Source organism: Rhinolophus sinicus, linkage group LG10, assembly GCF_036562045.2.
Source record: "Rhinolophus sinicus isolate RSC01 linkage group LG10, ASM3656204v1, whole genome shotgun sequence".
Lineage (NCBI taxonomy): Eukaryota > Metazoa > Chordata > Mammalia > Chiroptera > Rhinolophidae > Rhinolophus > Rhinolophus sinicus.
In genome coordinates, this window is record NC_133759.1 from 10,769,275 (window position 1) to 10,797,260 (window position 27,986).

A 27,986-nucleotide genomic window follows, 5' to 3' on the forward strand; every position below is an offset into this window, starting at 1 on the left:
TTCCCCAATAAAAAAATTTAAAAAAACAAACAAACGAACAAAAAAGAACTTTCCCCACAAAAGTAATCATTTCCTTCTTGGAAACTGGGAATATTCGAAAACACTGTCAGAACAATAGCCTCTTTTCTTTCTCCCTGGGAATCCTTTGGCAGCTATGCCTTCCTGACCTCTCCTCTGTTTCTCTTTCTCCTCTCTCTACTTTCTCCTCTACTTGCAGCTTTCCCCTCAGTCTCAGAATCCCTGCAAGAGTCAAAAGGAAGTACCACTGCCCCAGGTTAAAAGAAAAAAAAATAAAATAAAAGGACCTGAAGCACAGTATTTCAGGACCACAGACAGTGGCACAGGGTCTGCCCACCCACCCACACATTACACATGCCTGCCTCTACGCATCCAGCCTACACACACCTGGAAATACAGCTTCAAAGTTTACTAAGCAAACAAAGATGGAAAGATGGACAAATCCAGAGGTACAGTATGAGATTTTAAAACCTACCTCTCAATAACTAGCCAAACAAATATTAGTGAAGGTATAAAAGACTTGAAGAATACAAAAATAAAGTTGGTCTAATGGATCTGTATAGAATACTGCATCCAACAATTACAAAGTGGATATTCTTTTAAAGCAAGGACTATTTCCCCATATGGAGCATCCATTGTGTAATCTCAACATATTTCAAAGAGCTGAAACCATATGGAGTGTATCCTTTGACAACTACTCGATCATGCTAGAAATCAGTAACAGAGGATAACTAGAAAATCCTCATGTGTTTGGAAATTAAGGAATATACTTTTAAATAATTCATGGGTCAAAGAATACCATGTTTCCCCGAAAATTAGACCGGGTCTTATATTAATTTTTGCTCCAAAAGACACATTAGGGCTTATGTTCAGGGGATCCTGAAAAATCATGCTAGGGCTTATTTTCTGGTTAGGTCTTATTTTTGGGGAAACACGGTATACCACACTTTAAATTAGAAAATATTCTGAACCGAATAAAAAGATAAAGTAGTGCACACAAGGAAACATAAATTCATATATTGCGAAATAAAAGGGTGGAAAACTAATGAGTTAAGCACTAGCTAATGTAGTAAAAAAAAAAAAAAGTAATAACATAGGGTAGAAGAAAGAAAATATTTAAAATAAGAGTAGAAATTAATAAAACAGAAAACAAACATACAGTAAAAAAGATTTAAAAGTTGGTCCTTTGAAAAAACTAATAAAATTATTAAATTCTAATGAGACTGATACAGAAAAATGAGAAGCTATAAATGACCTATATCATAAATTAAAAAGATATCAGTACAGATTATGTAATCATTAAAAAAGGAAGATATTATATAAATAATTTTACACCAGTAAATGTGAAATTTCAGCAGGAAAAGGGAAATTTTTCAGAAAAATACAACTCTCTAAAATGAAAAGGGGAAAAAAAATCTGAAATAATCCTACTAAATAGGCTGAATCTGTAATTAAATCTTCCTATGATCCGTTTGTAGTTCATAAGTGTGATGATTGGGTGTTCATGCTATTGTGTGAGATGTGCCTCCCTCAAACCTTGTTACGACATCGGCACATTACCCATCTGATGTGAAATAAAAAAATCTTCCTACAAAGAAACCTCCAGGCCTACATGCCTTCAATAAGGGTTCTACCAAATAAATACGGAACAATCAATTTCACAGTAAGTATTCCAGAGAATAGGAGGAAAAGGTAGATTCCAACTCATTGTATGAGGGTATCACAACCTTGATAGCAAAACCTGATGAGAACAGTATAAGAGAAGAAAATTTACAATCCAATGTCATTCATAAATATTGATGCCAAAAATCCTATATAAAATATTAGTAAATCAAATACAGCAATAGGTAAAAAAGGGTAAGGGAAGCTAATATATCATGACAAAAATGAGTCTATATCAAGAATACATGGTTGATTTAACATAACAAATCAATCAATGTAATTGGCCACATTAACAGATTAAAGGAGAAAAATCACATGATCATCTCAGTAGACTTAGAAAAGCATTTGATAAAATTCAAACTTCTTCTATTTCTTAATTACAAATTAAGGGAAAGAAATATTAAAATTAAAAACAAAGGGATCTCCCTTCATCTTATAAAGACTATAAATATTTAAAGTAAAGATCAAATTAATGATGAAATTGAGATTGGAAATGAGGCAACAATGCCCCCTTTTATCACTGCTGTTCAACAAGGTATCAGAGGTTCAGTTAGTGCAATAAGGCAAGAAAAGCAAATTAGAAGTATGAGGATTAGAAAGACAAAAATAAAACTGTGATTATTTGTAGATGAGTAGTCTAAAGTAATTGATGTATAAATTATTGGAATTAGTAGTTTAGTAAGATAGATGGTTATAAACTCAACATAAAAATATCAATTGTTTTTCTACATAATTATCAAATTACATTTTTAAGAGACACCTATAATAGTTTTCTATCACTGCCATAACAAATTATCACAAACTTAGTGGCTTAAAAACAGCCCACTGAGTCACGGCTGAGTCATGGCAGGGAAAGGAGTTGGTCTTTCCTGCCACTCGGTTCCACATCCGGTAGCAGCATAGGATGTACCTGTTGACTTCCATGTTCATGAGCAGTAAACTTCTGAGACAAGACATGGAGTCACTTCACAGGATGCTCTTGCTCTGAGCATTCTCTAAGCATGCCCTCCTCCATCGCCTTTGCCTGTTCTGCACTACAGAACTGTCCACCCCACAAGGACACTCATGCTGCCAGTGGCAGGCAGAGTTGTTGATGCCGTCACAAATGGACAGCTGAGATTTCACACAGGACACTGCAGGAGAGCTCCCAAACTGTAGGTCTCTAAGCCTGATTCCAGCCACCTATGCCTTGACTCACTCTCTGAAGTAGCCATTCTTCACAGCACCCCTTCACACTCAGAGTTCATTTAAGAGCATATCTTTACTGCAGTGTCGCAATCTGGAAGACAAAAGTTACACAGCTCAACTAAAACACAATTACACAATCTCAATCAGCACAGGTCTTAGGCAAGAATTCCTGACAGTTCCAGTCATGCCTCTGAAAGTTTTACACTATAGCCCAGCTCCTAACGCAGGATACGCTTATCCAATCAGACTAGTTCTCTCTCTAGGACCTAATGGAGTCCTCCTTAGCCCCCAAGATCCCAGACAAAGCAGTGCCTTTCACGCTAAGGTACTCTAACCATAGGACTTACCAATTCTCCTTTATTGCTCAACCCACTAACCTGCAGGCTCCTGATTTGATCCATAAAGATACAGTCTCATGCCCTGCAACTCAAAGGCCAGTTTGGGGACTGGTGGCCACCTGTGAACTGTTTCTTACAGTCCTACAGGTGCGGAAATTGAAAATGTTTTAAAATGTATACAGCAATTTGACATTGCCAAGACATCCAAACTGTCCTAGTCGTCAACATCTGGCTCATTTGTATTGTTTTTAAAACACAGCTTCCAACTAAACATGCCTTTTGGTTACAACAAAAGAGAATAACATTTGCAAGGTACAAACAAGGGAAACAAGAGAAGGGAGATAATCTATCACCCTATCTCCTGAAAATGCCATCTAGAAGCAGCCAACTTCTAATGAGGTTTTTCATAATGAGGCTATTCTACCCCATTATAGAGGGACGGAGAGAGAGGCAGAGACAGACAGACAGATGGAAACTAGATAGCAAATAATCATTTGGACCCAAAAAAGATGTACCAGATGGGAAAATAACAAACTGATTTTTTGTTTAATAGATCAGTTTCCTCCAAAATGTCAAATGAATTCGATGCCCGGTGTACAGCTGTGGGGGGAAGCCCCGATGAAATCATCCCTTGAAGAAGGATAACCGAGGACCAGTTCCCATTCACATTCTCCTGTAAGGTCCAGGCAGAAACCGCTCCCTACAAGGTCCATTTCTTAGAGCAGTACCTTCAGTTTCTATTTATGTCTCTCCCTTCCTGAGTTAAGTGAGATTGCTCCTTTCTACCATTGCTAAAATCTACACTCAAATGTCCGTGCTATACATTCATTTACAGTGGAACTATATCTAAACTTCCATTTAGTCATGTGATTCCTGTCCTTGAGAAATGACAACTTCGCTGCAACAGTTAAAAATAAAAATATGAATCCACTACAGGGGGTAAGAAAACCGAGGATATACTGTATTTTGCCAGGTGTAAAGTGCTCTCTGTATAATGCACACCCATGTTTTTGGCCCAAACTCAGGGAAATGGAATTAGCACTACCTGTGTATACAGCACATCCTTATTTTTCCCTCACAAATTTGGGCAAAAAAGTGTGCATTATGCACTGCAAAATACGTTAATTGAGTGGCAAGTTGTATTGAGGCCATCTACAGAAAAGGTCACGATTCAAGATGGCAGAAGGTACATGCAAGAGTGCAAAAGGCAGTATCAAAGTTGCAAACTTCAAAGGGCCTATTTAAGTCCAGGAAAGACCAAAGAAAGGGAGAGAGAAGAGGGCAGGGCCGCTGACGAAGCAGAAAGAGCAAGGGCTGTGAGGTAAGAAGTGAGAGTGGGTGTGGTGTAGAGAGCGGGGAGAAAGAAACGCTGGAGCAGTGGGGGTCTTCTGGGGAGAAGCAGGATGTAGGGCTAGATTAGTAGGACCAGGCCAAGAAGGGGAGGGCCTAATAACCTGCACTTGGGGGATCTGAACCAACAATTTCATTTAAAAGTGTCTCACCGGAAGGAATACTCTGATGGAGAATGACATTTGAATTCCACATAAAGGTTTCCCCACAATCCTTATGCTCACTGTATCCTCCTCTGGTGCGGTTCCTGCTCTCCTGGAGCCCCCGGTGCTGCTTCAATCCTGAACTTGCCTTTGAAATCTGTCTTGCAAAGGTAAGTTTGGTGATGTCTATTAGCACATTGCCTTTCTGCCTGAGGCCTTCCCACATTGCGTACGTCGATTGATAGGCTTTCTCTCCTGAGTGAATTTTCTGATGCGGGACAAGGTTTGAGCTCCGAGTGAAGTTTTTCCCATACTCTTTACATCGGTAGGGTTTCTCTCCAGGGCATAGCAATTGGTGGCAAATGAGCTGTGAGTTCACATGAAAAGCTCTGCCACCCTCTTTACAGACACGCTTTCTCACCACTATGAATACTCTGATACCGAATAAAAGTATTTTTCTCACTGAAGGCCTTACCACAGTCCTTGCCTTTAAAGGGTTCCTCCCCAGTGTGCGCTCTCCAATGGCACAGCGTGGATTTAAAAACAGAGGCTTTGCCAAGTACCTACACTCATGGAGCCTCCTCCCAGTGTGGATTCACTGGTGTTTAGAGCAGTGGCAGCTGGACCTAAAAGCCTTGCCACACTCTGCATACACAGGGTCGCTCCCCACTGTGGATCCCGTGGTGATGCATAAACTATAGCTGAAGCTGAAGGCTTCACCACACTCCTCACACTGATAGGGTTTCTCTCCAGTGTGAATGCGCTGCTGTGCATGGGAGCTGCCCTTCCACGCCTTGCCACACTGTTCGCACACACACGGTCACTTCCCACTGTGGATTCCTTGGTGTTGAACAAAAGTGAAGCTAAGGCTAAAGGCTTTGCCACACTTCTGACATTGATGTGGCTTTTTTCCATGTGTTTTTTTCTGATGCTGAAAAAAATCTGAATTGTGACTGCAATGTTTGTCCCACACATCACATTTATAGAAAACCTATGCACCTGATAGTTGCAGATGTGTTTCACGCTGAGAACACACACTAATATTTTTTTTTCTAATTTCTTTTGTGGATGGCTTCTATTTGCTACAGGAATTTTCTCATTGTTAACTATCTCCTTCACAGAATCTCTCTCATTTTTATTCATTCCATCCCTTGCAAAATTTCCTGCATGCCTATCTAACTTGCCCTCTAACTCACAAGAATCTTGAAAATCAGGTCCCTCTCTCAGCTATTCACCTGCTCCCATGCCACAGGATTTGTGTTTATTGGGAATTATTTTGTTTTGAGGTCAAATGCTCATTCTAAGCCCATGTGTTTCCACCTGATAAGAAGAAATATATGAAAAACATACCACCTCTCAGCAATGCAAGAGGAAACTGGAATGGGGTTAGCAAACTTTTCCTATAAAGGGCTATATAGTAAATAATTTAGACTCTTCAGGCCATACGGTCTCTATTGCAAGTATTCAACTCTACTATTGTAGTATGAACACACCACAGACAATACTTAATGAATGAACATGACTGTATTCCCATAAAACTTTATTTATGAACACTAAAATTTGAATTTCATACAATTTTCACGTGTTACAAAGTTGTAGTCTTCTTTTGATTTCTCTCAACCATTAAAAAATTTCAACCATACTTACCTTGTAAGCTATACAAAAAAAGCCGTGTGGTGGCCCAGATTTTGCCTACAGGCCCCAGGTTGCCTGAGTTAATCATCAAGTAAGGTAATCATATAAGAGCTGCTAGTACACAGCTTTTATATGCTTATAAAATGCCTTTAGAGCACGTAGGGAATGAGACAAGGCAAGGGAAAGTCCTGAATCCCAAAAGGCAAAAAAAAATTTTATCAGGGTTTGTAGATCCAAGAAGAGTTCAAGATGAAAAGGTGGCCAAAAGGGCAGGACTGGTCAATGAGGGAAGGTTGTGGGTAATAAAGGAATGTATGATGGCGTACAAAGCCTGAGGACATAAAGGGATGGGAAAGTAAAAGAGAGGGCTCAGACACTAGGGCAGGGAAGGAATGGTGAAAGAACCGGGAGGAATAAAGTTCGGAGAAAACCTCATTAATCAATCAAGAGAAAACAAAAACAACAACAAAAAATCAAGTAACTTTTTATAAAATGTAACGGCATAAATGAGAAAAGTATGAGATTTTTCATGCTATCAGGAAGCTTTAATTTACTTGGGAAATACACATAATATACATAAAATGGTTAGAGAACATAGTATTGGATTAGGAGAACACAGATCTAACCCACCAACCAAAATAACTTAACCCATGAATTATAACATAACCAAATCTTTGCCATGCCAGACTGGTTACAGGTTGGTATTTCTCCAAATGTGGTCCTGGAATGTTCTGAGAAGCATGCAGATTCCTGGGCTACTGACTGACTAGAGTTGAGCGGATTAATATGCCCATGTATAAGTGGACCTGCACAGTTCAAACCCACGTTGTTCAAGGGTCAATTGTATTTTCAACCCACCGTTGGAATCTGCATATGCAGAAAGCTGACTTAAATTATACTTGGATTTTCAACTGCATAGGAGGTTGGTACCCCTAACTCCCACATTGTTCAAGGGTCAACTGCATAGAAGGTCCCCTAACTTATTATAGTTCAACTTATGATTTTTTGACCTTATGATGGTGTGAAAGTGAGACGCATTCAGTAGAAACCATACTTCAAATTTTGTATGTTGTTCTTTCCCAGGCCAGTAATATGCAGTATGATGCTCTCTCAGGATGCTGGGCAGCGGCCATGAGCGACAGCTCCCAGCCATCCACATGGTCACCAGGGTAAACAACCAATGCTCTACAGTGCACTATGTTGCCAGCGTTTTTTGGATTTTGTGTTCAGAGCACATTTAAGGTAGACTAGGCAAAGCTATGAAGTTTGGTAGATTAGCTGTACTAAATGCATTTTTAACTTATGATATTTTCAACTTATGATGGGTGATTGGGACATAACGCCATTGTAAGTTCAGGAGCATCTGTACCATGAAAGCAACAACTATAAGAGAGCTTGAGGGGCCACACTAATATCAGACAAAATAGACTTTGAAACAAAATATATAAGATAAAGAGGTAAAGAGATATTCTATAATGATAGAACGGTCAATCCATCAGGAACAGATAACAATTGTAAACACATATATGTACCTTCAAAAAGAGCCTCAAAATACATGAAGCAAATACCATCTGAATTAAAGGGAAACAACAATAATAGAGACTTCAATACCTAACTTTCAATGATAAACAGAACTAGACAGAAGATCAAAAAGGAAATGGAAGACTTGAACAATATTATAAACCTAACAAACATCTATAGAACACTATACTCAACAACAACAGAATACATTTCTCAAACAAATATGGAATATTCTCCAGGAAAGACCATAAAGCTAGGCTATAAAGCAAGCCTCAGTAAATAACCAGTGGGTCAATGAAGAAATCCTAAGTGATGTTAGAAATGGAGGTGAATGAAGATGAAAACACAACATACCAAAACTTATAGGAGGCAGCTAAAGAAGTGCTTTGAGGAAAATTTATAACTGCAAATGCCTATTTTAAAAAAAGAGAAATCTCAAATCAATAACCTAGTCTTCCACCTTAAGAAAGTAGAAAACTACTTGTTTTTAGCAAGAGCAAATTTCCCACAAATAAAAGCCCAGGTCCAGACGGCTTCAGTGTGAATTCCATAGAACATTTAAAGACTTAACACAAATCATTCACAGACTTAAACATTTGTTTTTCATTTTTCCAGTTGAAGAATACTCTTATAATCAGGTCTTCCATGATTGCATGACCCAGACTACCCTCTGCTACTTTCCTTAAGTTACCTTGGTGACTTCAGAGGGACAACTTCTGAGGAAGAGAAGGTCATGGAGTTGGCAATGTAACTGCAATGTCATTTACATCAAATATGGTTTTAAGTGAGGTGGACTTAGGAAAGCAGTATTAATACTTACGTGTGTGACAAGGAAATTTACATTTCACTGAACACTTTTTTGAACTATTTCAATTTTTTTATCATGAGCATGTTATATCTAGTCAAAAAAAGTAACTTTTAACATTTGAAAAACAAAAGAAATACAGTGTTGGTCCTCAAAGAGCCATTTAGCTGGACTAACAGACAGGAAACTATTAGAAAAATGTAAGACAGCACATAATTAAATACCAAGTTGGGTAGTACTGATTACTAGAAGAGGGAGAGAAGTCTGCTCAGTTGAAGGAGCTGGGTCTTAGAGGAGGAAGGGAAGGGAAACTTGAGCAAATAAAAATGGATAGAAGTAGAAATGCGCTCAAATAAAGAATAGTAGACTCTGGAGTGTGACAGGCCTGGTTCCAATCTCAACTCTGTAACTTACTAACTTGAATGAATTGTATAATCTTGTTTAACCTTAGATTTCTCATTTGTAAAATGGGGATAAGAGTATCTACTTTAATAGGAGTAAGAAAAGTTAAAGAATGTATGTAAAATGGTTAGCATAGTAGCTAACACAGAGTAGGTGCTCAACTAAATGCTGCCTTGTATGAATGTGGGTGGTTGAACGGGGGACCAGTCTTGCTAGAGTACGGGGTATCTTTCAGGAGAAGGAGAAAGATAATACTGGCTATTAGAGTTACAGCAAATGTGGACAGTCGTCTCATTTTGTCTCTGGGAATCCTCTAGCATGAAGATAATAAACATCACCATTATGTATTCTCTAATGTTCAAGCAGGTGGAAGGTTTAACAGCGTTTTTCTCTAGCATGGCACCTCTGGTGCTTAATCAAAACAGAATTCTGACTAAAGTCTTTCCCACAGTCACTACATTTATAGGGTCTTTCCCCAGTATGGATTCTCTGATGTCGGGTAAGGTGTGCCTTGCAAACGAAGCTTTTTCCACACTCAGTACATTCATGAGGCTTCTCCCCGGTGTGGACCTTCTGGTGCTTAGCAAGATCCGAGTTCCACATGAAGCCCTTCCCACAGTCCTTACACTCGTAAGGCTTCTCCCCAGTGTGGATTCTCTGATGTCGAAGAAGGGCTGTGCTCCGAGCAAAGCTTTTCCCACATTCCTTACAGGTGTACGGTTTCTCCCCAGTGTGGATCCGCTGGTGCTGTGTAAGGCTTGTGTTGTGACTTAAACTCTTCCCACATTCCTTACATTTAAAGGGTTTCTCTCCTGTATGTATTTTCTGGTGCCGAATCAGGTTTGACTTCCGAAGGAAGGCTCTAGCACATTCTTGACAAGCATAGGGCTTCTCCCCAGTGTGAATTCTCTGATGTGCCACGCAGTGTGATCGAAAACTGAAAATCTTCCCACATTCCTTACATTCATAGACATGCTCTCCATTATGAATTCTCTGATGTTGATCAAAGTCCTCGTTTTGATCAAAACACCTGCCACATTCTTCACACATACAGAATACCCGCTCACTTAGAATGTTCTGATGTATGACAAGGTGTGTGTTAACATCAGTGTTTTCTGAACTCTCTTCTACTGAGATCATCTCATCTTTGACAATGACTTGTATAATATCATTGGTAGTGTTCTCCATACTTCCCCCATTGGGGTAATCAGGGCATCTCCCTAACCTGCTTTTCTCCTCTTCACAAGTTTTTCCAAACCAGACTTCCCGGGAGCGACACCAGCGGGGTCCACGTGATAGCACCGTGTGATCCTGTGGCTCCTCAAAAATCTCCTCCTTCAGAATAAAATCTTCTTTCTCACTCTTCAACACACCCTCTGAAAGAAGAAAGCAGAGCTGCAAATGTCATCAGAGGTCACCAAGTGGTATTATATCCATGTCTCTCCAAGTGCCATCCGTGTCTCAATGGCCCTGACCTAGCTGCAATGGCAAAACAGAGCTAACACATAGAAAGCCACCAAAAGCAAAAGGCAGAAACCAGACAGAGAGTTCCTGGGGGCTGTGATTCCCAGCGCCAGACCAAGCATGGCGGGAGGGCTGCTCTCAGGAAAGTTGAACCAAATCTAATCCTCTAGCATGAAGATAATAAACATCACCATTATGTATTCTCTAATGTTCAAGCAGGTGGAAGGTTTAACAGAGTTTTTCTCTAGCATGGCACCTCTGGTGCTTAATCAAAACAGAATTCTAACGAGGCCAAGTCAGAATTCCTTCCAGGTAGTCAATCCAGTTTATAACATGAGAAGAACAGGCCAGGATTCAGGGCAGAAGACCCGGTCAGAAATCAAGGATCCTTTGTGATACACCTGGGGAAGCTGAGCTTGTCACACACGGCAGGGAGCAGCAAGAAGACTCTTCCTCACAATTTCCAACACCAAAGGAAATGTAGTTCTCATACAATCCAATCACCAAGTCTGCCATGAAAAGAGCTTCCCTAAACTACTTCAGGCAGAGCTGGGCAGACTGCCTCCTCTTTGTTCCCATAGGGTCTTATTCACACCTCTGTTACAGCATCACATTTTACTGTAATTATACACCTCCATACACTGTCCCATTAGACTGTGAGCCCTTCTTGGATAGGGGTCATATATTACTTGTTTTTCATCCCTAGCAATTAACACAATGAGTAAAATACAATTTTAAAGTATTGGTTAACCATAGCAGCCAGATGAGTAGGCCCTCTGTTCAGTCTGAGTCTAAGACCCAACATATACCAAATTTAATTAATTGAGCCTCTCCAGATGAAAGCTGGGCCCTAGAGGTTTAAGTTAGCTCTTGATTAATTGGTTGATTTAGGCATTTTTAGAGGGTCTTTTACTTACAACATAAATGGTAAAATGGATTTTTGACCTTTTACAAAGAAAAGACAGGAAAATATGTGACTGGGAGAAAAGTGCTAATTTTGCTCTCATTTACTAGTTTAATGGCTCTCCCACCTGCTGAAGACGGAAGATCCCAGGAGGCAGGATCCCAGCAGCAGGAGGGGAACACCGTGCAAGGTGACGAGCCTCCGGACGCGCAGCCTGGCATCATTAGGGGAACACCGTGTATGGTATGAGCCTCATGATTCTGCAGGGCCCGCTGCATTAGGGGACCACCGGGTCCGGGGCAAGCCTCCCACCGTGGATCCCATGGCAGGAAGGGGTCTCCATGTGGGGCCCCGCGTCATTAGGGGAGCACTGTGTACAGGAGCAAGCCCCCTGCCCCGCGGCAGGAGGGGAACACCGAGACAAGCCTCTGACGTGGGGCACAGAAGGGCACAACAAAAAAGAAAGAGAAAATAGAAAATAGAAATGAGGGAAGAGAAGAGAAGAGAAGAGGAAGAGGAAGAGGAAGAGGAAGAGGAAGAGAAAAGGAAAAGAAAAGAAAAGAAAAGAAAAGAAAAGAAAAGAAAAGAAAAGAAAAGAAAAGAAGAAATGGACAGCCTGCCAGGTCAAGATATAAATACGGCGGCTCAGTAGGAGTGAGACCCATTAGGAAAGGAGCAGAGATGGAAGTTGTCAGAAGAGAATGAAGGTGAGTGGAAAGACTGGTAACAAAGATGACCTGAAACTTGGGATAAGAACGTAAAGGATAGGAAACTGAGGTACAGGGAAGTTGTGATTCCATTAGTTCCCCAAAATATGAAAGCATATTGCTTATTTTAAAATGTCAGGAGGAAACAGGAAAAACAAAGGTGTCTTCAGCACCTGCCCCTAGGAGGTGACAGCCAGTTCCTAGGAAAGAATCAGGATAGGATAGACTTTCAAAGACCTATTCCTGGGACTATGTCGGGAAACCACAATGTCTTAATTTCCTTCCTTCCTATCCATCTATCTATTGCCTTCTCTTTCCACAAAGGATCAGTGATGGGTCTCTCTATAGCATCCATAAGAAATGGCCTCACAGCCTCACTCAGCCATTTCCAGAAGTCACTTCTTACTCTAACGACAGACACTTCTAATCACAAAGGTCCCTTATTTTTCGGGCGTAACTAAGATCTGTCTCTGTAACTCCCATCTGAAGCCTCCTAAGAAACAAATCAACTCTACACCTTCCAATTGATGACATTTTATGCGGCTAAAACCAAGGACCATGCATCCCCTGAGTGTTCTCTTCTCTGAGACAAAAGTGGCCTTCGAGTAGGAACCTGTGCCCCAAGGAGGTCTGCCGCAGGTCACGGAGTTAGGGTTTTGCTTAAGGAATCACGACTGTTGGCTTTCTGCCTAAAGCAGCGATGGGAAACTCCCTTGGGCGGCTGAGAGAGTAAGTACCGAGATCCTGAAAGAATGTGGAGGACACTACTTATCTCCCTATGTCCCTCCTCCACTCTGGCACAGCCATGCCCTGTGGGCGGGAGTGAGCCCAACTGGGAGCAATACTCAGGACTCTGATTAGCAATGGTTATAGTCTGTTTCTCCCCGTAGGTATGATTCACACCTACCAATCACCTGACAACCATGAGAGGAGCCAGACTGTACAAAAAGCCGACATACAAGGAGACAGAGCAGAGCAGAGATTGAAATTCTGATCAAACTACTTCAGCCCACTTTACCTAAGGACTTCCCAGTTACATGAAACAAATTAGTTCCTCTTTACTGTTTACGCCTGTTTGAAATGGGTTGTTACTTGCAATCAGGAGTTTTCCAACATGGAAAGACTGACAGAGACAGCAAGGAGCTATGAGAATAGAGAAGTTGGGGGCAGAGTTCAAGTCTTACTGGGTCACAAAAGAGCCGTTGTGGGAAGAAGATAGGATGGGGCCAGTGAAGCAATAGGGGGACACAGTTCTCTTTAGGAAATTAGGAGCAGGAAAGCCCTGTGCTGGGCCTGAAGGAATGCCAGGGCTTTCCCCACCAGAAATCGCTGAGGAATAGGAACTATGAGGTTCAGGGTTATTGAAACTTCTTGATTTCTAATGATAAAGATGGCCAAGCTATCCCCAAAGGGCAGTCGGAATCTTCTGCTGGAAGACTATAAACACGCCAGGAAAGCAGAAAGGCCACCTCAGATCAGAGAGTAAACAGAAAAGTCAGGGAGTAAAGATAAATGGTGGCCATGATAAGAACAGACGAGATGGGCAAGAGGTAAAACAAGTGAATGAAGATGGCAGCCAGAGGAGCCAGGATGGATAAAATAAGACGGAAAACCATGAGAACACAGAGGACAAAAGGTAATCCCAACGGTGTCCACAACACTAAATTAAGAGAACATCCTATTACAATGCAAAGATCAAGACAAGGGAACTGCTCCATGACTGACATGTGTCCTCACTCACCTGAGATGTCCCTCGGGCCCTCTCCATCCAGAGCTCCCTGAAGAGCTGAGCTCCAGGGTGCCTCCCCTCGTTCCAGCTGGGAAATCAGGGCCGGTTTGGGAAATGGAAATGCTGCTTGAAGGGAAGGAAATGGGACAGGCATGTGAGTGGGGTGACAGAGCAATCCCAGGGCTCCTCCCAGAACTGTGTTTCCAGGTCAGGGGCAGGAGGGGAAAGAAGGGAAATTACTAGGAAGAACAAGAAACACAAGTTCAGGGAAAGGGGCAGGAGACCCCGGGGAGAGGGGCCAGAGGCTTGCAAAGCTCAGGAAAGATGGAGTAGGAGGAGGTGCTCAACAACAGCTTGAGTGAGCAAATGGACCATCTACGCAGTGAGGAATTGTTCTCATTCTCTACCTCTTAGAGCTCTCAAGTTCAGACATCTGCTTGACCATGGATGGTATTGGGCCAGGTCTCCCAAACTGACGGGATGGGGAACTGAGGGCTCAGGGGGCACCAGGAATCTGCTCTTCCCACTGTACCCACAGCACAGGGGTTCGGAGATGGGCAGCCCTCACCCTGGGACGAGGAGGTCCTGTGTGAGGCCTGAATTGAGAACAGGATTTCCCACTTCCCAGCAATCACTGAGGCTGGGTCATTAAGACTCAGTTGCTGAAGTTGCCACTCAACCAAGGGCTCTCGAAAACTCCTGAGCCTCTGAGGAAGGAGTGAGGAAAGTCTGAAGGGCAGAGGTGGAGTCCAAAGGGAAAGAGCCTTACCCAGGGAAGCCACAGCCCCATAATTCTCCAGCATCACATCCCTGTATAGGGCCCTCTGTGCAGGCGTCAGGCCAGTCCATTCGTTCTCAGCGAAGTAGACGGCCACATCCTCAAAGGTCACTGACTCCTGAAACAACATGTGTTTAAATGCCCTAGGACAATCCCAGGACCCAGGCCTGGAGTAAGCGGTAGACCAGGCACTAAGAAGCACAGGGGAGGCAGGAAGGTACTGGTTGAGTTTCTGGATTCTGAATGTCTCAAGGAACTATCAGCAGATTTCTGCCCCCTACTTCCAAAGATAAAAAAGATCAGCCATCAACTTTCTCATGTCTCTTCATCTTTACTTCAGCAAACGTCTCATCTTTTTCATGAGTCTCCGCAAGTTTTCCTTTTTCATCCCTCCGCCCGAGATAGCTATCTACATTCTAGGTGTCATCCTTTCTCCACAATGTATCCTCCTTCAGAGAAACTACCATTTATTAAGCTTGTGCCAAGCACTTTACATGTTACTTTGTGTAACATGTATATACACCCATTTTATAGAGGAGAAAACCGAGGCTCAGAGATTAACTTCCCCCAAAGATACCAAACTGAGCCTGAGTCTCTGGCTCTTACCTACTACACCACACTGGCTTCTGTCCTCACTGCCATCCCATTGGCCCCAATGTAGGGCCCTTTGTCCAAGTCAGACACCAGCCAAGGAAGCAGCTAAGGAAGGGCTCCTCAGAACACTAGGGTTGCCCTGGAAACTGTACTCAACAGGACAGACCCAAACACTGACTTTATTGCCTGCACTCCCCCACCAACACTCTCTAAAACATCCCACCCTTCTTTTTCTTCCCTACATCCTCGTCTCAACGCCCCCTTTTTCTTTATTTTCGGGAGCCCGAGCTCCTGCGCCTTTCCTGTCCCTTCTCTCTCACCCTCCTTTTTAAGAAACACAAACAGTGCTAACTTACAGCCATCAAGACTCCTTCGACTTCTTATAATTCCCAACCGCTGCCTCATTCAGGATGGCAGTCTCCATGCTATGGGGTCACCCAACCGGTCCATTTCCTATCAGTCCTGGCCCGATAAGGCCCACAGGGACTTCCGTGCACTCCGGGGCTCAAAGGCTTTGGCGGGCTCACCTTCGCCTCCCTAAAAAGTCCACACCCTCTGCAGGGCAAACAACGTCATTCACTATTCAGGGACCCCGCTTGCCTGCCTGGGAGCACCTCCCGAGCCACCATCCTCTTAGGAACCCAAACCCTGCTTTTGCCTAGATCTGTGCCCGTGCACTCGCAGCTCCCCCTTCCCGAAGATCCAGTTCCTCCCTCGTGCGCCTGCACACTCACGTTCACCTCGAGACCCACCTCAAATATAACGAGCTCTGTAAAAGCAGCGTCATGGAAATTCTGGACATTCGTCGCCGCGCATAGGGCTGTGAACACCTCTGCCCCAGCACCTGGCTCACGCCTATGCCGCCAGTTGCACTTGTGCTTCCCCTGCGCGCGCAAGTCTGAGGGGTGTCGAATCCACTCTGCCCCCTGCCTGTTCCTCCGGGCCCTCCCCTCTGGGCTGGACCCCAATTCCCCGGTCGCGGTACTGCCCCCTTTCCGCCCCTTATCCGGGCGCAGAGCCCAGGGCAGAGTTAGCATCACGGCGCCGGCCCCGCACTCACCAGGTGCGTCCGGGCAGGCGCGGGCTGTCCCGACAGCAGCTCGAGTGCAAGGCCGATGCGGACCCGGCTCGCCATGGCCCGGGCCGCCCACCGGGGAAGTGAGCGTGCGCCGGGCCCGCCCGGGGGCTGCCAAGGGTCGGGAAGGGACGCTCCGGAGCCGGGCAGGCCTGGCATAGCGGCCGCGTGCCCGGGAGTCCGGCCAGCCCGGCCAGCTCTCCCCGTAGCTCCCATTCTCTGTGCGGGCCAGAGCTCCGCACCGGAGAGGTAGAGGCTGCAGCATTCGTGCCACTCTGGCTTCTCTAGGACGGTGGAGGGCGCCGCGTCTCTGTGGTCCTCCTTTCTCCCCAGCAAAAGACCGAGGGGAGAGTGGTCCAGTTCTCCCCGAGACACCGACTGCCCCCGAGCGCCGCTGCAGGGGTGGGGGATGAGAGGGGACTGGGTGGTGGGGAAGGAGGCTTCCTCTGGGAATCCTTTCCCGTCCCTTTTCCCACTGACCACTCTTCACTCTGCGGCACCTTTGTAGGATGGATGCTGATATAAGGCAGCACACACTTCACTTGTCTATTCCTGCTCATGTATCTGCCTCTCTTTACTACAGAAAGCAGATTACTGCCTTGATATGAATCATCTTTGTGCCTCTAACATTCACCCAATGTCTAGCACCTCTTAGGGCCCAATTTCTTTAAGTGCCAAGAAATATTTGTGGAAGAAAATAATGAATAAATGTTGAACCAGTTTTTCAGTTGAAGAAAGTAAGGCCTAAAGAGAGGAAATGGCTTACCTAGCATCACACAGCGTGTCAGGAAGTTAAACTTTTAAACAGAATTATGAAAATAAACGAAGACCACCCAAATGAGAACAAGCAAAGGCTATTTATTCTAACCTTGTAACAAGAAAGTCGCCATGGTCACTTGCGTTTGGAGAGACTCCAGGTCAGGCAGAGAAGTGGGAAAGCTTTATAGTAGAAAAAAGGGAAGGCTTCAGGTTGTTCTGATTGGAGATTGTTGGCAAGGGGAAGGCCAAGAGCTAGAAGCAAAGCAACTTATGTGATTGGTTGAGGGAGCATATTAATCAGGTTCTGGCTGTTGGAGGCCATAGGGTTATTTTGGCTTCCTGCACTGATGGCTACAGATAGTAGTTTGACTTCTCGGACTGGTTATGCAGATATGGATTGCCTTCCTGGACTGGTTGATGAAGATTGTGGGTCAGAGTTCTATTTTTCTATATGGTTTGGCCATTACCCATTTGTATAATACATTCAGTCTTTTCTATTCACACAATTATTACCCTTCCCTTTCTTATAAGAAACCCTTGCCTACACCCCGTAAGTGGAGCATTATTTTGGTTTCTGCCTGCATAGCTATTCTTTGATCTCACATAAACACTTGCTGCCTCTCACTTGGCTTTTTATTTTTAGGTTAGCTTGGGTATATGTGATGCTGATTAGAAATCAGATGGTTAATCTGGGGCCAGGCTGCCAAGAACCCAGTTGCATGGAGGAGTTTCCTTCCATTCCTGGAAAAAAAAGAAGGAACCTTGAAAGCTAGAAAAGGAAAGGAGCCATAAATAAGCTCATCCCTAAGTAAAATGAGACTATTGCCCGCTCTAAAGGCAGAGTGAAATAATTTCTCTCCTGCGTCTCCATTTCAACGGTACTGCTGTTGCATTCTCGGGGTGAAGCTGGGGTTAGAAGTGGCAACCACGGGGGGAGCAGTCAATATCATCTTGAATTGAAACAAAGGGCAACCAAGACTGGGTGGCTGGGCGGGAGGTGCAGTCGGACTGGAGACCCCCCCCCCCCAGCGGAGAACCCCAATACAGGAACCACAACACGTAAACAGAACCCTCTGATCGGTGCCCAGTTAACCAAATTCTGGACCACATGTGGCTTGAGAAGACACGAGACAGGACAAGGCCAGAGACCCGTTTGAGCTCTGTCTAGAGAACTCAGCCCACCACCCACTCACCATGGAATGTGCAAATGAGATGGGAAAGGGCACTGAAACGATGCTTCTGCGGGGCTTACGAGATGAGAACTCCCAGCACTATGGGCCAAAGTGGGGGCTTCGCACAGAGCGCGCGTGGGAAACAAGCGCGCTGGGAGGGAAGGAGGCAGTCCCCTCTGCAAGTCCTCCTGCAGCCCCAGCCCCACTCCCTCATGATTGCTCCGCAGACGAACTGACAGACACACAGCGCCTTCGCGCGCGAAGCCCCACGAACCCACGGGCTGAGAGCGCCTCCGCACGGAGGTCAGCTCCACGGTGCCTGCTCAGAGAAGCCACAGCGGAGCCTGCAGGGCCAGAAGTGCGTCATCGCCTTTCCGGCCCTCGGGCCCGCGGCCGCTCTAGCACGCCGGGGAAGTGGGGGGCAGCTCTGCAAGTCGTTGATCCTTCCAGGCCATTCGGCCCCACATCGTAACCCCGCCCCGACCCCTCCCTGTGGAAGGGCGTATCTCGGATTCGCCCTGCTGGTTCTGGATCGCTGGCCTCTGTCAGTCACACCTGGGAGGGGCAGCCGCGTGGGCCGAATTCTCAGGAGCCGGCCGGCCTCCGCCGCGGAAGAGCCAGTAGTCACTGCAGGTCCACCAGGCCACCCCTAAGTGACCCTGGGTGGCTGGACCCAGACACAGGGCTGGACGGGCTGGTGTGATAAGGGTTCAGTGCTGCACGATGGGTCAAAGCCCGAGTCCGCAATGAGCCTGCGGAGTCAGCACCCTGCTGGCGCTTCTTCCCCTCTCTCCTGAGCTCTGCAGCCACGTTGGCCCTCAGAGTGGGTGGACACCCTGTCCCTTGGGACGACCTTGCTCGATGCCTTGACACATCCCTACCCCTCACACATCCCTACCTCCACCTGTAGCACCACCACACTCAACACACATTGGCCTGGCCTTGGCACCCTCCAGGTCTCCACTTAATTACCACCTGATTTGTGTGGCCTTCCTGACTTGCCACCCACCTTCCCCCTCTGCTCTTCTCCTTTGTGTTGTGTGTGCTCGCTCGCAGGCCATGAAAGAATTCATGAGTCAGATAGAAATATAGAAGATTTATTAAAGTAAGAGGAGGGTGGGCTGGGCAGAGTCTGCTGGAAACTACTTTGTTTGGTCTCAAGTTTTATATTTTCTAATCAGGATATAAATTTCTTGGACCCGTAGGTGCGGTTAAGCTGGTTAGGAATGCAGGAAGGTGCAGTTAAGCTGGTTATGGCAACCTTTGCATATGTTATGTAGATTTAAGTTGGAGCCAGGAGAGTGGATCCCATACAGGTGCAAAATCTCCCCCAAATCACAGGGCCTGCAATGGGCCCTAGTAAATAGAAACATTGAAATTGTGTCACGCAGGAGACCCTGCTCACTGCGCCATTTGTCACGTGGGGCGGCCTGCTCCCGCTTCCCACATAAGAACACAGGATGTGGCTAGGCCAAAAAGTAACACCCACGGAGCCATAGGTAGGGGAGTCACACCACTATAGTCTCACTGGAGGCTGGATTCACCCGATGTGCGACCTGCTGTCCGCTTTCCTGCCAACCGACCGACGACTCTCCTTGACTCCACTCCCCAGCGCAGCCACGGCAGTTATATTAGTGGCCAATGGCTCTAGGGTTACAGCTGACGGCCAACTAGCCACAGCTGATGGCCATCTACTACCTGAGCCAGCACCTTTCCACGTGAGGCCGAGAGCCTGGAAACTGCTCTCTGGGGCTCTGTCCCCACAAACTGATATGCATAGTAAATGTACAGCAAGCAGAAACCAAGAAAGCTTTCAAAAACTCCCAAGCTAAATTACACTTATTAATTTGAATTATACCAGAGAGCCAAATCTCGAAAATAGAAGATTTAGTGCAACCATTACAATCCCGTCTTAACACTTTGCAGCACTAACACAATTGTAATTATATACTTCTTCTGGCAATGATTTAATATCTTTTTCCCTTCCTTAGACCATAAACCCAAGAAGGCAGGGACTGTGTCTGTCTCATTCATGGTTGTAGCAAAATTTCTGGTAGTAAATGCCCAGTGAATGTAAAGATGGGGCTGTTCCCATGTTGACTGGAAGGAGGGAATGAATGGATGAGTGGGTCTAAGTGAATGAATGAATAAAGGGGAGAATGAATGTAAGATGGTGCCACCACCCATTAAAAACCGGGGGATGAAGTTCAGCTCCTTGGAGTTAGCCTGCAGTTCTGGATTCTAAGGCTAAAGAGATTTCATGTGCTGAGTACTTGCTGTGGTTGCCAAGAGCAATCAGAGGGGACTTCATGGAGGCAGATGGTGGATATGTCCAGCTCCTGTGGAGGTTGCTGCACAAGGCGAAGGGAGCTCACTCAAGAGGGATGTGGAAACCCTACAGTTGTCTGAGGACACAAAGTTCCTGTTTGCAGGTCATTTAGGAAGTTGAGTCACTGGAGGGTTATCAGAACTGGTTGAATTGAGTCTGAACCTCATCTGTTGCAACAACAGGCTAGGCTGCTTGAGTAATAACGCAGGAGAGTCAGTGGCACAGCTCTCCCCTTCTTGAGCCTGCTGCAAGGGACCTGACCTGACATCTCCAGAAAACCCCAAGTAAAAGGTCAACTCACCTCACTCAAGCCAGGGCAGATGTCAGAGAAAGTCCCCACTACACTTTGAGCCAAGATCTTAGATTGTGAAATAAAACAATTGGTTTGAAGTCAGTTCATAATTCCAAGATTCCCCCGTCTGTCCTTCTTGCTACAGAAGTGTGCAAGCCAATTGTGCCAGTGGTGGGGCCCCAGGCCAGAGGCTCAGAGACTGAAGTCTTGCACCGTGCTCAGTCTGGGAGGCCCTGTGGGTCTTCTAAAGATAAGGAGGGGTAGATGTGAAAGTTAGTGCTTCTGGCATTTCTGAATACAAGATTTCTGAATGACATAGCAAATTAATGAATAAGTGAATGCACGGGTAAATAAAGGTGGGAATGGTCAGTGAGTCAGGGGTGTGAGAGTGGGGTCAAGGAAGGCTTTGTAGAGAAGATGAGTGTGAAAAAGGTCAGAGCAACGCCTGAAGCTGGTGAGGGCGCTGTGATCATAGCTAGATGCTTCTTTCTGAGCTTTCTCCTGGTCCCCGCCTCTTCCTCCCACATGACCAAGCACTGGCAAGTGCTAAAGCCACTCCCAGATGTGTCCTGCCAGGGTTATTTGCTATAACTTGCAGCCACTGGGCAAGGTCCGGGAAGACAGAGCTTTCCCTTCCCAACTTGTCAAGGCCTCCCAAAAGCTCCCTGGCATCCAGAGAACAGTGTGTCCAGAGCTTAACCTGGAAGAGCACAGCCATGGTGCCCTGGGGTCTGGTGCTGGGAGCTCTGCTGGTGGCCGTTGTGGGGTACCTGTGCCTGCTGAGCCTGCTCCGGCAACGCAGGCCCCAGGAACCTCCTCTGGACAAGGGCTCTGTGCCCTGGCTGGGTCATGCCATGGCTTTCCGGAAGAATATGTTTGAATTCCTGAAGCACATGCGAGCCAAGCATGGGGACGTGTTCACGGTGCAGCTAGGGGGTCAGTACTTCACCTTTGTCATGGACCCCCTCTCCTTTGGCCCCATCCTCAAGGATGCACAGAGAAAACTGGACTTTGTGGAGTATGCAGAAAAACTGGTGCTAAAGGTATTTGGATACCGCTCAGTGCCAGGAGACCACCGGATGATACACTTGGCCAGCACCAAGCATCTCATGGGGGATGGCTTAGAGGATCTCAACAAAACCATGCTGGACAGCCTTTCCTTGGTGCTCCTGGGGCCCACGGGCCAGAGTCCTGATGCCAGAAGCTGGCGCGAGGATGGCCTTTTTGACTTCTGCTACAATGCCTTGTTCAGGGCCGGCTACCTGAGCTTGTTTGGCTACACAAAGGACAAGCGACAGGACCTGCTACAGGCAGAGGAGCTATTTGTGCAGTTCCGCAAATTTGACCGCCTGTTCCCCAGGTTTGTTTACTCCTTGCTGGGGCCCCAGGAGTGGCTAGAAGTGGGCCGGCTCCAGCGTCTCTTCCACAAGACGCTCTCCGTGAAACATAACTTAGAGAAGGATGGCATAAGCAACTGGGTAGCCTACATGCTGCAGTTTCTGAGGGAGCAGGACGTGGCCCCAGCCATGCAGGACAAGTTCAATTTCATGATGCTCTGGGCCTCCCAGGGGAACACAGGCCCTACCTCTTTCTGGGCCCTCTTGTTCCTCCTGAAGCACCCAGAAGCCATGCAGGCTTTGAGAGAAGAGGCTGCCCAGGTCCTGGGGGAGGCCAGGCTAGAGGCTGGGAAGTCTTTCGACGTTGAGGTGAGTGCCCTGCACCGCACCCCAGTGCTGGACAGCGTGATGGAGGAGACCCTGCGGCTGGGGGCTGCGCCCACCCTCCTCAGGGTGGTGAAATGCGACAACGTCCTGAAGATGGCCAGTGGGGAGGAGTACCGGGTCCGCGCTGGGGACATCGTGGCCCTCTTCCCTTATCTCTCAGTGCACATGGACCCTGAGATCCACCCCGAGCCCACTGCCTTCAAGTACGACCGCTTCCTCAACCCCAACGGCAGCCGAAAAGTGGACTTCTACAAGGCAGGCAAAAAGCTCCACCACTATTCCATGCCGTGGGGCTGGGGCGTCTCCATCTGCCCCGGGAGATTCTTGGCGCTCAGCGAGATGAAGCTCTTTGTTCTGCTCATGATCATGCACTTCGACCTGGAGCTGGTGGACCCTGACACGCCGGTGCCGCCCGTGGACCCCCATCGCTGGGGCTTCGGCACCACCCAGCCCAGCTATGACGTGCGCTTCCGATACCGCCTGCGGTCTCCTGAGTGAACCCTGCCAAGGGGGCCACAGCCTGGCCAGAGGGCCTCCTGTGGGGACGCCACCTCCTCGCACCCCGCTGAAGCCCGGGACCCCCACCACTACCCCTGCCTCTGCTTCTGTGGGACCCCCACCTCCGTCCTGGTTGAACTCCTTGCTCTCTGGCCTCCTTCTGGTCACCTCTCAGGCGTATCGTTCTCTCTTTAAAACACTGTCTCTCACAGTGGGTTCTATAGAACCGTCGTCTCACAGGAAGTCCAGGGGAAGAGGAAATATCTGTGGGCACGTCAGTTTGGGAGATACACGTGCCTGGGCAAATCCAGAAGCACGGAAATGCGTTACCGTGAGTAGCGCAGCGTCTTGCAAATGTTACCCTCCACCCCCACCCATGCTGCTTTTTTTCCTCAATACCTACTCCATGGCCTGTGGGATTCACATTCTAGAATGGTGTTGTCCAATAGTAATACCGTGTTTCCCTGAAAACAAGACCTAACCGGAAAATAAGCCCGAGCATGATTTTTCAGGATGACATCCCCTGAACATAAGCCCTAATGTGTCTTTTGCAGCAAGAATTAATATAAGACCTGGTCTTATTTTTGGGGAAACATGGTACAAAGCAAGCCACATGTGTAATTTTTTAATTTCCTAGTTGATACATTTTTTAAAAAGTAAAACAAGTAAAATGCATTTGTATAGTATATTTTATTTAACCCCCTAGGTCCAAAGTATTAGCATTTCAACATGTAATCAATATTAAAAAATTAACAAACTATTTTTACATTTCTTTTTTTGTGTTGTCTTCAAGATCCAGTGGACTTTTTATCCTTGCAGCATGTCTCAATTCAGACAGCCACATTCCAAGTGCTCGAGGCCACGTGTGGCCAGTGGCTCCCATATTGGATAGAGCGGGTCTCGGGAAATGCTGCTTTTCATGTAGGCGTTAGTCAAGGGCCGTCCTCAGTGCCCTCGTCTCCCTCTGCACAGCCACCTTGGGGTGGGCTCAACCCTTCCCTTGGTTTCCACAATGATTGCTGAGCTTAGAGCGCACCCCTACCCCGAGACCCCCTAATCTCCCGATGGTGGGTGGGTCTCACAGCATCTCTGACGCCTTTGGCCCACGCAGAACTCAGCATCTGCGCCCCCATCCCCGACCTCTGCTCTGAACCACCCCTTCCCCCGATTTCCCTGCCTCTCTCTGCTCAGACCACCACCACCCACCCCATCCTCCCAGGCAGATCGGAAGGACACATCCTCACCGCCTCCTTCTCCCTCATCCACATACTGTCAGGCACCAGTTCTGTCAGCTTGACCCCCTGTGGTGCCTCTGAAACCGTGTCCCCTCCTCCCCACCCGTGCTGTGATTCTTAGAGCTGAGAACTCAAGCATTTCTCTCCACCCTGGGCCCACCAGGCTCTCTGTCTGCCCTGCTGCCAGAGAACTTTTTCCAAAAGTACCTCTAATTGTTACTATCTGTCTATTGTTCTGTCTCCCTATCCCCTCCACTCACCTAACACTCAAGTTTTGCCACACTTCGTACCCAAAGTTTTCATCCAGTGCAAGTCAACTTGGTCAACCTTCCCCAGTAGAACAGTTTGCAAAGCACAGTTGCTTGCTTTTCCTGCCAACCCCAGTGCCAGCTATTCCTGGAAGCCTTCTTCAATCTTATCCATTCCATCCTCTGGCCAGAAATGGCCTCCATCCCCCTGGGGCTCCCTTAGCACCGTTTCTGTCACAATACCTCTGCTATGTATGTGCCCTTGCTTTCTTTCTGTGTCCTGGTTTCCTCCTCCTGCCCCCTTCCCCAGACTGAAGCCCATAGGGATTATCTTATTCCTTCATCTCTGACTCCCAATTTCCTAAATGTAGATTAAATTATAGAAACTTGACTTCCAGTCTCAGCTAATTTACTTCGTGTCTTCAAATCATGATCCCTGTTACTTGAGGGAGCCAGCAAGCACAGAAGCAGAGGTGGGAATGTGCAGGAAACAGCCAGGGGTGCCTGGCATCCTGGAAATGAAACATGGAATACGGCGGGTGTCAGGGTGAAATGATGTACAGCATTCTACTTGTGAAAGCGCCAGCTTTGAAGTTGGACAAAGATTTTGAACTTGATTGGGCAGACCCCAGGGAGCGCTGAAGGGTCCTGAGAGGGGCCGTGGGAGGCAGAGGGTGACGTAGCGTCCAGGACTGCCAGGAACACTCTGCCTCCCCTGAGACCGCCCATATTCCTGGGCCATTCCCAGGTGGACCGTCTCCAGCTCCTTCTCATTGCCAGACCGGAGTCACCACCACAGCTGGGATATTAAACAATATTTCCCTGGCTGAACTAGAGGGAAGGGGGCAGCCTGGCGGGCGGAGGGCCTCAGGCGTCTCTGAGGGAGACAGGAGTGATGGATGAGGCTGTCGTGGTCACTCTGGCTGTTGGATGCAGATTAGATGATAAGGAGAGAGTGACAATAGGAAACACAGCGGTCAGCTGGGAAACTATTATAGCAACTCACACAAGAGAAAGAAACAGAAAAAAATTCAGTTTTATACTATATTTTACTTAACCCTACATAACCAAAATACTAGCATTTCAACATGTAATTAATATAAAAACTATTAATGAAATATTTTTACATTTCTTTTTTTGTGTTGTCTTCCACGTCTGGCATGTACTTTTGCCCTTGCAGCATGTCTCAATTCCAAGTGCACGAGGGCCACATGTGGCCAGTGGCTCCACACTGGATCGAGTGGGTCTAGAGAAACGTTGCCTTTCATGTAGGTGTTTTTGTCCTGCAAGGCAATAAAGAAAGTGGAGGAAGGAGAAAGGACTGAGCTAATGCTGGTTGGGGCTGAGAACTAAGAACTAAGAACTCACCACTGAGGCCCTTGGAAAAGAAACTAGGAGGACGCCCACCTGAGCTGCGTCCCCTCCACTCTCACCAGCCTGATGTGGCCACTTAGGCTTCACTTTTCCCCTCGTCCCTCTTGTTGGGGGCGTCCTCGGTCTGCCTCTCCCCAAGGTCATTCATGTCAGTCACTTCTTCTTGGGCAGTGAGGCTGCTATTCTCAGAACAGCTGGACAGTGGGGCCTGGGCAGGGCTGGGGGCCTGGTGCCGTCCAAGCATCATGGCCAGCAAAGCCTTCAGGTACTGGCGGAAGCGGCGGCTAGAGAAGGCATAGAGGATGGGGGTGAAGCAGCAGTGAAGGAAGGCGACACTCTCCGTCACCTGCAGGGCATAGTCCAGGCGATGGCTGACCCTGCAGTCCCCAAACACGCTCAGGTCCATCAGCGAGTGCAGAAACAAGGTGAGATTGTACGGGAACCACAGCACGAAGAAGGCTAGCACGAGGGCTACGGTGATCCTCAGAGCCCGGCCCTGGCCAGGGGTCCTCAGCCGGACCAGAACAGAGCCAATGCGGGAGTAGAAGAAGAGCATGACCAGGAATGGGAGGAGAAACCCCAGGAGGTTCTGCTGGAAGCGGAATACAAGCTTCCAGATGGTCGCATGCCCCCCGAAATCCGGATAGCAGCTCCACACACCCAGGGGCTGCTCATGTGTCCGCACAAAGACCATCTCAGGGATGGAGACAGCCAGGGCCGCCGCCCACACCATGGCCGTGAGGTGCCAGCGCTTGGCCCGGGTCCGCAGCCAGTGATGCGGCTGAGCGTGGACAATCTCCAGGTACTTGTCCAGGCTCATGCAGCTGATGAAGAAGATGCCACTGTAGAGGTTAGTGGTATAGAGGGTGCTCACCATCTTGCACAAGAAATTCCCAAAGACCCAGTGCCAGACCACGGAGATGCTCCAGAAGGGCAGCGTCACCACAAACAGGAGGTTGGAGATGGCCAGGTTCAGCAGGTAGACCTCCGTCATCGGCCTGCGCGGCATGTACCGGAGCAGGACCACGAGCAGGAGGAGGTTCCCGCCCAGGCCCAGCACAAAGACCAGGCTGTAGAAGACGGGCAGGAAGACCTTGCCGAAGGACAGCACCTCGTCCTTCCTGCACAGCATGAAGGCCACCTGGTCCAGGTAGTACTCATAGTCGTAGAAGGAGCTGCTGTTCTCAGAAGCGGCCACCTCGGTGGTGAGCGGCACAGCAGAGGCGCTGTCGGCCATGTTGGGAGGAGCTCTGGGGACCAGAGAGTCAGGAGTGGGAGAGAAATCAGACGAAACCAAGCGTGCCCTACCTCTCTCCAAACCCACTTGTGCTACTGCTCTGGGATGTCCCATGGACTCTTCACATCGTCGTCACTATCTGCAGTCTAGTAAGTACGAGCACAAGTCTGGGGAACCCCAGTCTACCACTGAATAGTTATGTCCCCTTGGGCAGGTGACCTGTTTCATTATGGTTTCTCTTCCTTATTTTCTCTCTCATCATTTATAAAGACTGATAATGTCTTTCTGATTTTTACTATTTAGTGCTACCAATTCACTTATTTGTTTTGTCTCCATCCTCTTACTCATGTGTGGCTTATAATTATTCTTCTTCGTGTGGCTTAATGGTTTTTTTTAATGAGAGTTTCTCTTCACTGGGGCTTGTCTTATCTATAAATATCTAGTGGGTCCACTCTGGCTTTGAACTTTCTTTACTTCTATCACCTGAGGATTTCTTGGTTTTGTTTAAAGTATTTTATTTGTAAATACTTAGTTTTATATCAATATTTTTCCATAAATATTTAACATTTTAAAAGTATTTCATCCAGTAGTTCTAGGTTTGTAGCAGAAAGGTGTGATCCGTCATGTTGACAGACTCAGGACCTACGAAACCTTTCCACCCCTCAGGCTCTCCATCTTTAAAATGATTATGACAATAGTGCCTATTTCACAGGGTTCTTGTGAAGCTTAAAGGTGGTCATTCATGTGAAGCCCCTCAAGCTCTAGGAAGACTGCCCAGAACACAGTAGGCACTCGATAAATGTTA

At 46.8% G+C, this 27,986-nt stretch overlaps 3 protein-coding genes and 1 non-coding gene across 19 annotated transcripts in view; 2 read left to right on the forward strand and 2 right to left on the reverse strand.

The window, feature by feature from the left end:
- The first annotated feature begins 1,484 nt into the window (after positions 1-1,484).
- On the forward strand, positions 1,485-1,588 carry LOC141567375 (small nucleolar RNA U13). The gene has a single exon (XR_012489970.1). It is a non-coding gene; the product is annotated as a small nucleolar RNA U13 (small nucleolar RNA).
- A 5,269-nt stretch (positions 1,589-6,857) lies between these two features.
- On the reverse strand, positions 6,858-16,859 carry ZNF662 (zinc finger protein 662). Of its 6 annotated transcripts, none has more exons than XM_019727507.2 (4): positions 16,299-16,854; positions 14,636-14,762; positions 13,879-13,992; positions 6,858-10,438 (listed from the first exon to the last, which is right to left on the reverse strand). In XM_019727507.2, exons 1-4 carry the CDS (start codon positions 16,527-16,529, stop codon positions 9,438-9,440), a joined length of 1,473 nt encoding a protein of 490 aa, XP_019583066.2. In that variant the 5' UTR covers positions 16,530-16,854; the 3' UTR covers positions 6,858-9,437. The 6 variants fall into 6 exon arrangements, with proteins under 6 accessions (XP_019583066.2, XP_019583067.2, XP_019583068.2 ...); XM_019727508.2 differs by having other exon boundaries at positions 13,879-13,989; positions 16,299-16,852; XM_019727509.2 differs by lacking the exon at positions 16,299-16,854 and adding an exon at positions 15,991-16,279.
- Positions 16,860-21,444: 4,585 nt separating this feature from the next.
- On the forward strand, positions 21,445-24,961 carry CYP8B1 (cytochrome P450 family 8 subfamily B member 1). Its single transcript, XM_019727511.2, has one exon. It carries the CDS (start codon positions 21,582-21,584, stop codon positions 23,085-23,087), a length of 1,506 nt encoding a protein of 501 aa, XP_019583070.2. The 5' UTR covers positions 21,445-21,581; the 3' UTR covers positions 23,088-24,961.
- Positions 24,962-25,600: 639 nt separating this feature from the next.
- The window catches only part of ACKR2 (atypical chemokine receptor 2), a 39,023-nt gene continuing 36,637 nt past the window's right edge, over positions 25,601-27,986 (reverse strand). For all 11 annotated transcript variants that reach the window (XM_074312542.1, XM_019727520.2, XM_019727522.2 and 8 more), the window contains one exon: positions 25,601-27,194. In XM_074312542.1, coding sequence (XP_074168643.1) covers positions 26,021-27,181 — 1,161 coding nt within the window. In that variant the 5' untranslated portion in view covers positions 27,182-27,194 and the 3' untranslated portion in view covers positions 25,601-26,020. The remainder of the gene's footprint in view (positions 27,195-27,986) is intronic.

What these genes read in the sequence shown, in the direction of transcription:
- CYP8B1 (XM_019727511.2), top strand. Translation starts at nt 21,582, where the DNA reads ATGGTGCCCTGGGGTCTGGTGCTGGGAGCTCTGCTGGTGGCCGTTGTG.
- ZNF662 (XM_019727509.2), bottom strand. Translation starts at nt 16,275, where the DNA reads ATGCTAACTCTGCCCTGGGCTCTGCGCCCGGATAAGGGGCGGAAAGGG. An exon ending in CAGAGCTCGTTATATTTGAG is followed by an intron (nt 14,763 to 15,990) that starts GTGGGTCTCGAG and finishes ATGTTGTTTCAG; the next exon opens with GAGTCAGTGACCTTTGAGGA. An exon ending in GGGCCCGAGGGACATCTCAG is followed by an intron (nt 10,439 to 13,878) that starts GTGAGTGAGGAC and finishes TTCTTCTTTCAG; the next exon opens with AGGGTGTGTTGAAGAGTGAG.